The 15,616-nt window shown below is 37.0% G+C and overlaps 1 protein-coding gene across 2 annotated transcripts in view; it reads right to left on the bottom strand.

Moving 5' to 3' along the window:
* Positions 1–4,842: 4,842 nt before the first annotated feature.
* LOC129921700 (uncharacterized) overlaps positions 4,843–15,616 on the bottom strand; it is a 28,628-nt gene continuing 17,854 nt past the window's right edge. For both annotated transcript variants that reach the window (XM_056004185.1, XM_056004175.1), the window contains exons 2-5: positions 14,541–14,732; positions 12,808–12,979; positions 10,801–10,905; positions 4,843–10,542 (exon numbers count right to left, since the gene is read on the bottom strand). In XM_056004185.1, the coding sequence (XP_055860160.1) occupies positions 10,383–10,542; positions 10,801–10,905; positions 12,808–12,979; positions 14,541–14,732 (629 nt within the window). In that variant the 3' untranslated portion in view covers positions 4,843–10,382. The remainder of the gene's footprint in view (positions 10,543–10,800; positions 10,906–12,807; positions 12,980–14,540; positions 14,733–15,616) is intronic.

Raw genomic sequence — 15,616 nt, 5'->3', positions numbered from 1 at the left:
TAGATATTTTATTTTCTTTGGTACAAATGTCCAAAAAGTTACGTGATAACAAAGGGGGGATGCAAAGACAATTTTTTTTTTAAAGAACAAACATTGTTTGTAGTTGCATTGTAGTTATTTTATATTTTAGTATTAATTAGGCGAAAGAGACTTCATTACTATATTTTAAGACAAATTAAAAATTAATAATTGTGTGACGTCGTTTGATCGTCCAAGTAAAACCTCTCTACGTTAGCTCAAGATCGATTCAAAAGTGTTTTTTAAACAAAACACATTAATGCCTCTTCAACCACGTGATTCTAGAGTCTACCCCGTTTTTTACGGCAGTACAAACCAATTTCACTCCACTAACGTAACATCGTAATGTTGACGTTTTATTGCGGGGCCCGCTACAGGACGCCTTTCTAAATATGAGGATAATCTTTGGACAACAAGCCCATTACAGACTCCCATGAACTACTGCAGCCTTCCACTAGCTGGGGGGGGGGCAACCCTTGGGGGCCAACGTTTTCATAGGAGGGCGTGACGCGCTGACCAATGGGGAGAGGGTGAAGCAGTTCAAAATATTTTTCAGGGGTATAATTAAAACTTTGTCTGTTCATTATAGTTATCGATCACAATTTGTGTATATTGACCCAGTGAAATGACATCACCGATGTTTAAAAAGTTAAAAATGTGTTGAAGACGACACACGCTGAGAACGAAGGAAAACGCTTGGAGGAGCTAATGGCGCTTCAACAGACCACATTGCTGGATGGATAGGGAACCTGATGCCTCTCTATTACTATCTCCAGAAAGAACTTTTTCGGTTATACAAAACTGTCTAAAATTATATACATAGCACGATTTCTGAAAAAAAAAACGTTTAGCGGGCGGGTACGCCAACGGTAAAAGTTTGAGAAACACTGGCTCGAATGTCTCTCGCACTTCAGATACGGTCTTTTCATCTCTTCTTAATTGAATGTTATTTGACCTGCCAACTTCTTTCTAGTAGAAATAGTACATGACAGACTTAGTAAAAATGAGTTTCTAAAGCTTAAAAATGCTGAAAAATACTTGGTGCTCGGGGCTTCGCCCAGGACGTCGATAGGTGATCTTTAAACGCTCACAGAGACCAATTGATGACTAAGATAGCGGCATACTTACATTTTCCCCTTTAGATGGTAGTAAAAGTTTAAATAACATAGACAAATGTTATACCGTTTCCATCTAAAAATCTAACAAAGGAAACATTTTTAGGTGATTTTAATAAATATACATATGCAAAACTATTGAAAAATGTCATAAACAATGGGATATTTATTTATAATTGACTCATTTTACATTTCTGCAATACATTGGCGAAAATAGGTAATCAGCTTACTGTATTGGTTTAACGAAATGAATTCCTATGGGAAAAGTGGATAAAGTTGATATGGGGGTGGGAGACATCCTGTAGATCAGTGGTTCCCAAACTTTTTTGTCTCGTAGACCCCTTGCCATGTTTTCTGGTTTTCGGTAGACCCCCTGCATTTTTGCAAATTCATCAATATTTTTTTTTTAAATCAATTTTTGACTGTAGTGAGTTGAATATTGAAAAAGTCATTTAAAGCTACATTAAAATTTATAGAGATCTATCTTTTTATTGATAAAATTCAGATTTTAACAATGGAATTTTTTTTTATAATTATACGTTGCTACAGATATTATGTTTCATATAGGAATTTGTAGTTCTATGAAGTATTCCTTCAAACATTAAATATTAATTAATTTGCCTTTAATATCATTGTAAAAGTTTTCGCCAAGAGCAGTTTCACATGCGGTTCAAATATTGGGTCCGAAGAAATGTTTTCACTAACAGGAGAAAAAGGGGAGGGGGCGAGTAACTGGCGCCTAAACCAGTAAGCTTCGAGCAGGAATGGGTCATTAGCCTTGGCTTGCTACCCACCAAGCAGAAGGAAAACTGAATTCAAACCTCTTCTGCCTTGAAGGTACACCAAAATGTGGGAAAGGTTATGTAATGAAATGATAACGACTAGAATACCAATAACATGGCTTTATTCGACAAAATTAGACTACAGTAAACAGTGAATGAAACCAGCACGTCTAGCATACCACTGATGCAGTCTATACACACACACACACACACTGGACATGAAACACACACAATGGCCATGACCTTCAGACACGCTGGACGCACGCAGAAAATCAACTCAGTTACACTACAGGTTATGAAGGTAAACTCTGAGGAAAAGTAAGGAGCCAACGATCATTAGGCTGTTTGCAGCACACAACACTACACCCTGCCAGAACCTATGACGCCGCTGATCTCAAACTGTATCTTATCTTTCTGGGTATATGTTGTTTGCAAGGAATTGCATAAGAAGCTTTTAATTTTATAACTCATGCCACTGATGTATTGTTGCTTATAGAAATTCTTTTAATAATATCAGATGTAGATTTGTGTAAAATAGTTTTTAAAACTACAAAGGCTGGTAAAATCAATGTTTTATCTATAGTGTGTTCCGTATTTTGCTGTAAGTAAAGAGATCTTTTAAGACGCTCACAAACCGTTTTCTCTATATGATTTTGAAGAGAGATTGTGTGGATTTTGTGAACTTTATCTTTGAGTGTTCGAAAGTTTTTCAAATCTCCATCTATTTTGTAAGGTAGGCTTTGTCTCAAATGATCGATCCTCCAGCGTAATTAATTTCATATCATAATTAAAGGGTAGTTAGGTAACAGCTTGTTTGACAAGGAAGGAAATTGTCTTCGCTGTACGGTCTACATTTTGTTTTGTTAAACATCAGTTACATGAAGACTAAATTAAGCTCTATAATTAAGTATTGAAATTAAATACAACGATTTTCTTTTTGAATTGCAGGATAAATATTTAAAGGTTTAACTGAGGTACAAATCATATATTAGTGTATGAAAGAGTTACATTAATGGAATGTAAAAATTAAAGTCACGACCTGCTTAAATGAAATCCATTATTGTAGACCCCCGTGGATATCTCATAGACCCCCAGTTTATTTTTTCACTTTCGTAGACCCCTTGGAAGTCTTCGTAGACCCCTGGGGGTCTATATAGACCACTTTGGGAATCACTGCTGTAGATTAAATTTATAAGTATTCTGTTTCTTTCTTCTAAAATATCACATGCTTTTTAGATCTAAGTTTTATAAGTATAAGTGGATTTCATTAAAGCTTTTGAAAAAGTGTAATGGCCTCAATTTCTGCCCCAGGGCCCCCACATACTTAAATTTTCTCACGCTCTCTCTCTCTCTCTCTCTCACACATATACAATTTTGTTGAGTCCTATACGATCTTAATCTACATAATATTTTGTGTGTGTTCGTGCTTATTTTTCTTTACCTTAATATGTCCTAATATGTTTTTGCGAAAGTGTGTGTGTGTGCATCTGTGTTTACATGAGTAAAGACTTGGTCTACCATCCCACTCTTCATCCCAAACACGGGGCACATCTATCGTGTACTATCTCTTGCCTTTCTTGTGTCTGCAAGACACTTTCTCCTGGCGCTATTTTTTCATGGTGTGTATGTGTGTATGTGTGTGTGTTTTGTAAGCTTCCCCCGTAGCCTCAGACCTGAAGATTATTACGTCCTAGGTCAAGCCTCAGACCTGAAGATTATTACGTCCTAGGTCAAGCCTCATCCCTGAAGATTATTACGTCCTAGGTCAAGCCTCATCCCTGAAGATTATTACGTCCTAGGTCAAGCATCAGACCTGAAGATTATTACGTCCTAGGTCAAGCCTCAGACCTGAAGATTATTACGTCCTAGGTCAAGCCTCAGACCTGAAGATTATTACGTCCTAGGTCAAGCCTCAGACCTGAAGATTATTACGTCCTAGGTCAAGCCTCTTGCAGGAGGTTCGAACACGGAATTACTGTGACGACAGTCCAAAGCACTTACCGCAAGACTTAAAACAGGAGTTGGGGCAGATTGTTCATTTGCTGGTGCCGTATGGAGCTACAAGAAATTTATGCATCTTTATGTCTACTTGAAGAAAATCATGAAATTGTAAATTTTAAATGCTGAATTATTACCATTTGTTCTTGGGAGTACTACTAAAAACTTGAAAGACATGCAAAATTTAATATTAAAAAATTAATAAAATAAATGTCTGCCTTAACATGAAATTCGAAAAGAGGAAGCGAATCCAAGGCCATCCACGTCTAAAATGGGTCGCAACCTTATAAAAGACCCGAAATCCGAGGACACCAGCCGGGACGAGGCTGTGACCGATCTCTAAAGAGAGCCTTCCGAACGGCGCGTAAGAACCAAATGAGAAACAAACTAAACATGGGAAGAGTTGAAGACTTGAGATCAACAGTTAGGAGAATAACATCAAAGCCTAGACTCACATGGAGGGTAAGGTGTCCCAGAGTGCTGTGGGTGAACACTCCAGGGACAAGAAAATGGCTGAAGAGCGAATTGTGACATTGCACGTTGTTAGGAGACATATTTAATAGCTATTCGTGTAGCGATCCCAGGACCAAAAGAGGAGATAGAATTAGACAGGAAGTATGACATGTTTAGAGACGCTTAGGGTAGAAGACTCGACGACCACGTTTCCCTGTAAATCAACGTTTTAAAGGTTGACTAAAGCGTTATCCAGTTCTTTAAAGAGCGCCTGAAAAGCCGAGCTGTTGTGTGGACTCGCATGTGTGTTATATAAGTCTTACACAGCAACGTGGAACAAAGATTAACTTCTTTAGTCATAGGAGATGTTGCATAGGGAAAAGTTCGAAACTACAATGAAGCAGATATAGATGACGTAATGACTACATTGAAAAATCATTTCTTCGAAAACAAATAAAGAAACACACACACAAAAATAACTCGTGTCAAAAGTTCACTTTGATTTAATAGTTAAGCCATTTTAGTGGTTCAAGTTCAACATGTTATAGGCCACATAGGACCAAACGCATCATCACAAACATACACATAGGAATAGATTAAGTTAGCAGGCGAATTCGGAGAACAGAGTCGTACATGACATCACAGAATACACATAGGAATAGATTAAGTTAGCAGGCGAATTCGGAGAACAGAGTCGTACATGACATCACAGAATACACATAGGAATAGGTTAAGTTAGCAGGCGAATTCGGAGAACAGAGTCGTACATGACATCACAGAATACATATGCCACATCTTTGCGACATCATTTCGTGGAGACAGTTTCTACACCATGCTGCCACACACTCTCACAAGAAGTACTTGCACACATAAATGGTTGCTTGTTTGAAAACAAAAAAAACAATAATAGATTCAATATGAAGTACAGTAAGATACAAGCAATTCAGACATGTCTAAATGTCACAACACAAATACAATGATTTGTAGTTGGCCAGAAATAAAGTATTGATGTGATACAGTGATAGGCTTTGGTTGAAAGATTCATTCTCTTCATTTCGATTCATTTCATATTTTTCATTTCACTCGCTTCATTGGACCTTCGCATTTCAATCATTTAATTCTTTTAATTCATTAAAGTCACTTTCGACTTAATGCATTCAGTGACGTACGTAAACAAATCACTCCCCTCCCCTCTCTCTCTCTCTCTCTTTCTCTCTCTCTTTTACATAGATCATACCGACACACACACACACACACAACCACTCTAGCATATATACACATTTCAGTTTTCCGACTGTAGAGGGCCGGCTTTTGAGAATGTTCAGAGATCGCCAAACGCGCTAGCAATATAAGTAAATCTCTACAAATACAAGTCTTTAAATGTATTATAAGCCTTTTATGACAAGAGAATCTGTGGACCACTTCATAAAATTAAATATATAGCGTTGAGGTTTTTTTTTATATCTTTCGCAAGAATTATCCTGTTCCCTTAAAGTGCTTAACTCCCTTCTTTTCTTCCTGAGCTTTATGTAACGACAACAATAAAAGTCCTTTAGAAAATGTTTGCTTATGGCGCTCTGACCTAGGGCGAAAAGTTGAATAAAATTAAAATCCTTGACCCAAATCTAGCAATCCCCATATATAAAGAAAGAGAAAAGAGAGATATCCAAATGGCCCCCTTTGGCATTCTTAAAAAGCATTCAAATAGAACATTCTGAAATGACATTCAAATTTGATGTATTACATTGGCATATATAAAAACATAATAAAAATACAATACAAAGATTAACAGTTGGCCTAGTAACAGCAATAATCACATATATAAGTAGTTATACAATTGTCTTCGAAATATAATTAAAATGTTATAGTTACGTGCTAGAAAGTCACACTATAGAAGTCTACTAATGTCAAACTAGCTGTTAAATTCCAAACTAGTGACGAGGTGAAAAAAAAGTCATTTGACATTTATATAACAAAATGATATGATCATAAATATTCGTATATACGTACATAATTTCATGGCATATATTTGTGATTGTTGATAATTACCAGACACTTCAACAAAAACTGAACAGAAAAGTTCAAGAAACAATATAATTTGTGTGTCCACTCATACAAAGACACGCTCGGTGTATTTCTTGTTTTTAGAATAGAATTAGATTAAAAAACAACAACTTCACAATGAAACAAATCAATGAGTAGCTACGTGAGTCCTTGAACTTTGAGAGTACATTGAGTGACCGGACGTGAGATCAAAGAATGAACACTGCACTGTTGGCATGGCAACATTCAGAAGTGGATTTATTAAAAGGATCAAAGTGAAGATCTTTTTTTGTGATATTTACATGAACATAACTTTAAGAACATGTTCTTTTTCTAATAAGACCAAGACGGAATAGGAAATAGAGTTGCGATGAAGTTTTCAAGTTGGCAACGAATTTCGATATGAAAACGACAAACACAAACAAACGATTTTCAACCAGAAAAGAAAAGATAAAGGCTTATTAAATAGAGTTATCTGCAACAGCGTCACTAGCTCAGGGTATCACCACCCTCTCTTCTTTTATACAGCAATTCCCCCCCCCCCTGACAATGCAAAAAAAAAAAACAACAAAAAAAAAACTAATGTTCTTTTGTTGAACTATAATATCAAGTTAATGACCAACATTTATTGAATGTGTCTGACAAGTGTAAAAGGATAGTTTATTCATGTGTATTTAATACAATGCTGGATATTTAGATATAGTTCAGTCTATTAAATATACATAAGTATATTTGGGTAACTAGCTCCAGTCACCTATTTATTTATAAGTTGTCTCCTTTAAAAAAAAATAAATTTCTATTTGGGTGTCACCCCCTGATGGGTGTCACCCGGTGCGGACCTCACCCCCCCCCCCACAGTGACGCCACTGGTTAAGTGAATATATCTCCAGAATAAGATACAATATAACCAAATCAGTCCAGATCGTTTACCTCCCTTGTAGCACTGAATTAGTCTAACAAAATACACTTAAAACAATTATAATACATTGATGTGTAATTTTGTGTTATTGTTGTATATTGATGTAGAGTAGAGTCACTATTGCGGAACAGGCAAGTTTGCGGAACAGCTCGTCGAAATTAGTTAAAATCTACTTTATTTTGTAATTTTCTGCTAAACTACTTTAACGGTACTGCGCATGGTCCATTTCTCTACATTACCAATATAAGGGTTTTCCTTTTACAGCAGAAAATTAATTTTGACTCCAGGTTAAAGTTGACAGGTGTGGAATCGTCCATTATTTTTCACGTACCAGGAGAACCGCAAGGGTCAGGGCTTAAGGCTTTTTAAAAATGATAATGACCCATCACCTGCATGATACACCTAATTTTCGGTTTATAAATGGATGTGAAAACACTTCATTTCATAGCCTTATACCAGGAATTCAATAAAAAAAAAATTGGGAGATGTTTACCCAGTTTTTACCTTTTTAAAGATAGTCACACTTGTGGAACACTATAGAAGTTATTTATTTGACCTGCGCATTTACATAGTGATTTAGATTATATTGGAGTTTAAATATTAGTTTATGAGTAATATAAATTTAAAAACATTTAGAGAATAATATTACATATAGGCCTAATATAGAATTTATGATTACCAGACGTCCTGCAAAAAGAGGACAAATCAAAATATCAAATAATATCTTATAGATAATATTTTAAAAAAAATAGAATGGAAAATAAAACCTTGTAAGGAAAATCAGTGTAGTGTGACGCCCATTAAATTAAAGAAGAGATAAAGGATCAAAAAGTGACAATGTGTTTTCTTAAGCTTTAATAAAATAAAATTAATTTAAAGGATAATTACTTCGTATTATATAAGACTAATATTAATATATGCTTTATATAGGCTTTGTTCCGACATTTTTACCGTGTTCCGCAATTGTGACTTCTTAAAAAATCCTGTTCCGTTATTGTGACTGACCATATCTCAGTCGATTTGAATGTACAATTTAAATATGTGTTGAAAAACTAAACAAAGCGTCTATTTTTATCGGAAAATGGATGGGCAACGCCTAGATACTTTTAGTTTTTCCATAGGTCTAGCCATTTCGGAGCAAAAAAATTAAAACTAAAAGTAGCTGCAAACTGTTCCGCAATAGTGACTCTACTCTATATGTTTGACCTAAGGTCCACTGCCGTAGTAAATAAATCACGTGACTAAATGTACACCGCAAGTGTAACGTATCCATGAGATTGTCGTCAAAGTGAATGTGTTCTAATATCTCTGTTACACACTGCAAGAAGAGCAATCCCGATCAGACGTGTGCAAGAAGAGAGCAATCCCGATCAGACGTGTGCAAGAAGAGAGCAATCCCGATCAGACGTGTGCAAGAAGAGCAATCCCGATCAGACGTGTGCAAGAAGAGCAATCCCGATCAGACGTGTGCAAGAAGAGCAATCCCGATCAGACGTGTGCAAGAAGAGAGCAATCCCGATCAGACGTGTGCAATAAGAGAGCAATCCCGATCAGACGTGTGCAAGAAGAGAGCAATCCAGATCAGACGTGTGCAAGAAGAGAGCAATCCCGATCAGACGTGTGCAAGAAGAGCAATCCCGATCAGACGTGTGCAAGAAGAGAGCAATCCCGATCAGACGTGTGCAAGAAGAGCAATCCCGATCAGACGTGTGCAAGAAGAGAGCAATCCCGATCAGACGTGTGCAAGAAGAGAGCAATCCCGATCAGACGTGTGCAAGAAGAGAGCAATCCCGATCAGACGTGTGCAAGAAGAGAGCAATCCCGATCAAACGTGTGCAAGAAGAGCAATCCCGATCAGACGTGTGCAAGAAGAGCAATCCCGATCAGACGTGTGCAAAAGAGAGCAATCCCGATCAGACGTGTGCAAAAGAGAGCAATCCCGATCAGACGTGTGCAAAAGAGAGCAATCCCGATCAGACGTGTGCAAAAGAGAGCAATCCCGATCAGACGTGTGCAAAAGAGAGCAATCCCGATCAGACGTGTGCAAGAAGAGCAATCCCGATCAGACGTGTGCAAGAAGAGCAATCCCGATCAGACGTGTGCAAGAAGAGCAATCCCGATCAGACGTGTGCAAGAAGAGAGCAATCCCGATCAGACGTGTGCAAGAAGAGAGCAATCCCGATCAGACGTGTGCAAGAAGAGAGCAATCCCGATCAAACGTGTGCAAGAAGAGAGCAATCCCGATCAGACGTGTGCAAGAAGAGCAATCCCGATCAGACGTGTGCAAGAAGAGCAATCCCGATCAGACGTGTGCAAAAGAGAGCAATCCCGATCAGACGTGTGCAAAAGAGAGCAATCCCGATCAGACGTGTGCAAAAGAGAGCAATCCCGATCAGACGTGTGCAAAAGAGAGCAATCCCGATCAGACGTGTGCAAAAGAGAGCAATCCCGATCAGACGTGTGCAAAAGAGAGCAATCCCGATCAGACGTGTGCAAAAGAGAGCAATCCCGATCAGACGTGTGCAAGAAGAGCAATCCCGATCAGACGTGTGCAAGAAGAGCAATCCCGATCAGACGTGTGCAAAAGTATTCAATTAAATTTGCTAAGTTTGATACACATTTGATCGGCTTATTATGTTTACTATGATTTTATAATGGATTTTGCTGTTCGATTTTATATATGCTTGCAATCTGTTGTGAGATTTAAGTGTTCTGGCCATATTTTACAGAATTAGCTCTTAAATTATTATCGCCCAAGGAAAGCCCAGCAAGTAATAGATTTGCCCAATACATACACTGTAACATCTTGAGATCCATCGAATGATTTCATTTGTACACAGAGTAAAACAGCTTCTCATAACGCAGTGATTCATAAACTCTGCAGGTCGACATCCACAACAAAACAAGTACTTTCTATAGTTGCAGGTTACATGCTGTACAGGTTTACAATTTATTTTTAAGAGTCAAACATGCAATAATGTCACAGGCAGAACAAAAGAAGAGGCTGACGTCATCGTTTTCGGTGCGAAAAAAAATCATGGCGTCAGTCAGAGATCAAGAACGTCCTACGTTCATACATTCACAGTGAGAGGGCACCTCGATGGGCGAGAAGCTGACCGGGGGGCCCACCACGGCGGTGGTGGTATTGTAGACTAACACCCAGTGAGCCCTGTACTGCTCCACGCACTGACCTTCTTGGCAGGTGCTGCCCTTTCTGGGGACAGAAACATAGCAGGCATCAGTGATACAGTATCTATACAGTATCTATCTATCTATCTATCTATCTATCTATCTATCTATCTATCTATCTATCTATCCGTCTGTCCGTCCGCATCTCTCTCTCTATCTTTCTATCTATATATCTATTCCTCCAGCCACTCATTTATCCTCCGTCCGAATGTCCACTGAATCTGTCAGTCCGTCTAAAATCTAGTCATGTAGCCCAGTGACTGAACTACTCTATACAACTTACCGACATTTCCCAATAGGTATAAACTGAAAGGCGTGTCTGAGATGAACTACCCTGTACACTTGACCTTTGATAGTGACGTTTGGAGGAGTCAGGTACTCGGTGACTCTGAAGACAAAACATAGAGTAATTACAAAGCTTATATAAACTCTGTCTATCTGTCTATGTGTCTATCTGTCTATCTGGTAAAATGTTTGTGCACGTTATTTCTGCCACACCCAATCTCGGATCGATTTGAAATTTTGCACAATTATTTCTTTTACCAAACAAAACAAGAGCCAATTAAAAAAAAAAAAATTAGTTCATTAATTATTGGTAAAAATTATTTTGTTTGGCATCGAACAAGGGAAAGAAATTGTACTTGACAGGTAGGCAGTATACGTTGAATTATTCCCTTTTATTCTTTGTGTAGAGAATTAGGTCGTCAGTGAAAAGATGGAAACTAACACTAGATAGCTAGGAATCAATCTATTTTCATAAGCACTTCGATGGCACATTGATAAGTGTATTGGCTCGAGGAGGCTTCCATTACAAAATTCAAGTCGAACAACTTATAACTATAACTGTGTAACCTTTGCCACGATGATACTCCCTTCTCGCTCCGCCCCTCCCAACAAGTGATAGGATCATAGTGCATAGAGAAAGCTAAAACAGGAAATTGCGCGAAACAAAACCAACTGGTAAAAATATTTCTAATGGCCAAGATTTATTATTGTTAGTCTAAATATATTACAAACTTAATTACATGACTAATCCAAACTAATTGATACCACCACACTTATTATCAGCTTTATTATCATTATTATTTTATATTTTTGTTATTTTTTCCCCTTGTTTTATTCATTTAGTAGAAACCATTATAAAATCGACCAAGACACACACCTAAGACTAGACTTTCAGTTAGCTGAAAAGTCGCCACTATATTAGACATAAATACGAACGGATGTGGGGGCCTAGACACCTTATCTTATCTTATAAAATGCAGACCTTACTTACAAAAGGCCTATCTAGGCATGCATGTTAATCAATGACTTCAATTCTGCCAAGTCATTGGTTTTCCTGGCTGCCTCAACAAACCCATTCCAAGCTCTAATAACACTAGCGAAGAAGGAGTATATGTACAAATTAATCCTAGCATATGGAACATTGACCGACCTAGACCTAGATTTAGATGAATACCTAAAATTATACCTAGAACTACACCTAGATTTCGACCTAGACATTATGTCAAGTTTTAGACCCAGAACTAGAAGTAGACTTAGGATTAATCCTAGATAGACCTAGACCTAGACTTTCAACTAGAACTAGATCTAGAACTAGTATTTCAGCTACACCTAGATTTAGAACAAGGCTTTAGGCTAGACCTAGTTCTAGAACTAGACCTACAGCTAATATTGTACAGAATAGGCTAAGTCTAATTAGAAAATGTTTATATCTAACTTCGTGCCACAGCAAATTATTCGTTCTTTTAGAAGTTGAGTTGATGTGAACGAAACACCTTAAACGCTGTGTAGTATTATGTGTGTGTGTGTGTGAAAATGAGAGAAAGAGAGAGAGACAGACAGAGAGAGAGAGAGAGAGAGGGGGGATAGAGAGAGAGAGAGAACTGGATAATTTGTGAACAGATAAATGAATGAATGAATGAATAGATGAATGGACAATTACATGACATACGTAACGAAGAGTAAATGAACTATTTAGCTGATGAACTATTTAGCTGATGAACTATTTAGCTGATGAACTATTTAGCTGATGAACTATTTAGCTGATGAACTATTTAGCTGATGAACTATTTAGCTGATGAACTGTTTAGCTGATGAACTGTTTAGCTGATGAACTATTTAGCTGATGAACTAATTAGCTGATGAACTATTTAGCTGATGAACTAATTAGCTGATGAACTATTTAGCTGATGAACTATTTAGCTGATGAACTATTTAGCTGATGAACTATTTAACTGATGAACTATTTAACTGATAAACTATTTAGCTGATGAACTAATTCACTCACGTCTCACAACAGCCAGACGTTGAGGGGTGGTACGCTACATGCGAACGATTTGTTTCCATTTCTCTTAGGCCGCCCAAAGTTCCTAAAGTACGGTTACCACCCGAACCATCGCCAAGTGAAGGAATTTCAGCTGTCCCACTGTTGACCATTGACACTCCTGGTCCAGTAGACTCTGAAAAGAACATTCAATCTACAGTATGAGACAGGGGATAAATATTTTAAATGACATCTTTCACAATAATTCAGAGAAAAAAAAAGGAGAGGGGGGAGAAGTTTCAGCGAATTGTTCTATTAACTGAACTTTTATTAACTGAACTAAAATTATGTAGCATTCACTTTACTTCGGAATCCATAGCCTCCACAAGCCCAGGACATTGCGGCTTAAATGTAGATACTTTTGACTAGAGTGTAAGCGGTGCTGACCTTAAAGTCTGTCATATGTCAGAAGAGTGACATCTCGTCTTGTCATAGAGACATTGACATGACATTTACCAGCTAGACGGTGTACTTTTAATGGCAAGTCCGGCTTGGCTGTCTTGAAAGACACTTCAACACATACACAAACACACACACACGCAGCCACATTCGTGTGCACACACATACTAGAATAATGTAAATTTTTTCATTCATTTTGTGTGTGTCAAGGCTGCTGCTTACACACGCAGGAAGATTAGCAGACACTACAATGTTTTTTTGAACTATTAGTTTTTTAACGTAATGTTTTGTAATGTTTGCAAGAAGAAGATTCATCTCAAAGGCGTGTCTGTCATTAGAGACACAATAAATAAAGATGTCATTAAACAGGTTAGCAGTGTGCGACACCTTACTGTTGTCGGATATTGTATCGATGTACTCTAATGTAATCCATACTATCCTAAAGCGCAGGGGACTTTGAGGTAGGCCCCAGCTGGCCATATACTAGTTTCGCATCCAGTATTGAAAATATAAGCACAACTAGTACAGCTGTCTGGACATCGCTATAGTGAACAGCGCTAAACATTTTGATTTTATAATGGGTCGTGGTGGTCGAATGGTAAAGCCTTGCTTCAGAACCGAGAGGTATCGAGTTCAAATCGCCCCTGAGCCTAATGGAAGTACTGGCGATTGGTCGTTGGGCTGACATCATTAGATGCCATCATCTGCCTCAGCAGATCAGTAAGTGTAAAAGAGGTAATTTACCTGCAGAAATCTATAAGAAAGACGCTGACTATTAAACTTCAAGACGACGAAAGACTGAAGAGTTAGGCTTGCCAACTTCAAAAAGGGTAAAAACATAAATTAAATATTGTCTCAAAAAATCTTGTATGCGATGTTCCTTACAGAACTCTTTCATCTTTAAAAAAAAATTCTGTGATTTAGGATTTTATTATCAATTTAAATCTATTGTTATAATGGTGATTCTTTATCCATATCCTACTAAACTATAATGATACATTCACGGCTTCTAATGTTGCCATTGTTGTTTATATAACGCAAGACGGCCTGTCCAAATAACTTTCAAGAAGTAATCACACAAGTCTACTAAATGATAATGGGTTAACAACAGTTGGGAACTACAAGTCTACTAAATGATAATGGGTTAATAACACTAGGGAGCTACAAGTCTACTAAATAATAATTAGTTAATAACAGTAGGCAACTACAAGTCTACTAATTGATAATTAGTTAATAACAGTAGGGAACTACAAGTCTACTAAATGATAATTAGTTAATAACAGTAGGCAACTACTGACCACTTGAATAGAACATGTTCTCTGGTGGAGTTTGACTGAACAGACCGGGGTAGAACTGGACGATGAGCTCCTCCATGGGCGTCACCCGGCGGACACACCTGGCACACTCGCTGTTGCAGGTCCACCATTTGTTGTGGTTGCCCAGAGCACACGCTATCACAGTCAGTAGAATACAAAATGGAGTGACTCTGTCTGAAAGTACAAACAACACAGTAGTTGTCATGGTGATTCGTTATGACTGACTGTTAGTGACTATTACTTATGACTTGAATGTGAATCAAGTGCTAAATATCTGTTTTAAAAAAGTAGAGTCTTTTAAACTTGTTTTAAAAAATGTAATGCTTAATGGAACACTAAACTGACAGGATGATTATGTTAAATGACTCTATTTATAGCTTAAAGATATTATTATTATTATTATTATTAAAATTACTTATTTTGTTATATTATTATAAGACAATGGTAAATGCTGATATTGTGTAAAAACAATATTGTGTCTTGTGCTTCAAATACTGTTTTAAATTGTACAACCAGATCTTGCCCAAATTATGTATTATAATGATATATTTTAAATTTATTTCCAAGGTGCAATAAATACTTGTGAATCCTCGCTACTCACTATTGTATATTATAGACTATAGTAATTGCTCAATTGATTAAACTTTTATTGAAACTTAAGGGTGTATAAGCTGTAGTTGTTTATAAATTATATTGGCTGGTTGCTTCTTTGAAAAAAAAAAATCAATTATTGGTCTCATATATATCTTCAGTCAAAATGAAAGGCAAAATATAGAGAAGAGATCAAGGGTCAGAGCTAGACAAAGTGAACTGAATGTGTCTAATTACACCAACAGATAGCGTAGAACCTTTAGTGAATTGTATTTGAATAAAGAATATAGACTTTTCACATTTTAAAAAATAACTTTGAATTTCTAGAAATCAGTTGGTGAAGTTGAGGTTAAACTAAATATCAAAGAATATATACGTGAATTATTTTCTGAGTTTTCAACAATTCTATATAATTTTTAACATCTATTTAGACATCTATTTAAACATCTATGTAGACATCTATTTAA

This window comes from Biomphalaria glabrata, chromosome 1, assembly GCF_947242115.1.
Source record: "Biomphalaria glabrata chromosome 1, xgBioGlab47.1, whole genome shotgun sequence".
NCBI classification, from domain to species: Eukaryota; Metazoa; Mollusca; class Gastropoda; family Planorbidae; genus Biomphalaria; species Biomphalaria glabrata.
Note: the sequence above shows the minus strand (reverse complement) of the source record. Positions and strands in the feature narration are given on the sequence as shown.